The sequence below is a fragment of the Penaeus monodon genome, chromosome 28 (assembly GCF_015228065.2).
Source record: "Penaeus monodon isolate SGIC_2016 chromosome 28, NSTDA_Pmon_1, whole genome shotgun sequence".
Classification (NCBI taxonomy): domain Eukaryota; kingdom Metazoa; phylum Arthropoda; class Malacostraca; order Decapoda; family Penaeidae; genus Penaeus; species Penaeus monodon.
Genome location: NC_051413.1, coordinates 30,332,296 through 30,332,696, shown reverse-complemented (window position 1 = coordinate 30,332,696; position 401 = coordinate 30,332,296). Strand labels below are relative to the sequence as shown.

General features: G+C 41.9%; 1 protein-coding gene across 1 annotated transcript in view; it reads left to right on the top strand.

Moving 5' to 3' along the window:
• Window positions 1-401, top strand: part of LOC119591480 (vacuolar protein sorting-associated protein 33A-like) — a 17,765-nt gene that overhangs the window by 10,951 nt on the left and 6,413 nt on the right. The window contains exon 4 of the mRNA XM_037940223.1: window positions 203-376. Coding sequence (XP_037796151.1) covers window positions 203-376 — 174 coding nt within the window. The remainder of the gene's footprint in view (window positions 1-202; window positions 377-401) is intronic.

Below are 401 nucleotides of genomic sequence, written 5' to 3'. Positions count from 1 at the left end.
CCCATTTTACTTTCAGTGTTAAATATCTAAGATGAGATATATGACTGAACCTGTAATGCAAAAGATTATTAATTTATTTAAAAGATATACATACAACTCTATCTCTCTCTGTTAAGAACCATTTTCACATAAATTTTTCTCAACCCACAGTACATTTGGAATCTTCACAAACCTTTCCTTTCTTTCCCTTTCCCCTCTAAAGGATCTCCAGCTGGACAGTGACCCTAGCGGCCTCTTCCTGGTAGCTGAGTCTCTTATGTCCATTCAAGGCATCTTCGGTCTCATCCCCAACATCTACGGCAAGGGACACGCTGCCAAGCAAGTGTACGAGCTGATGGTGCGCATGAGGAGGGAGATGGGTGGTAATGAGCCACAGGTAAGGACTGGATTTAGATTGTCAT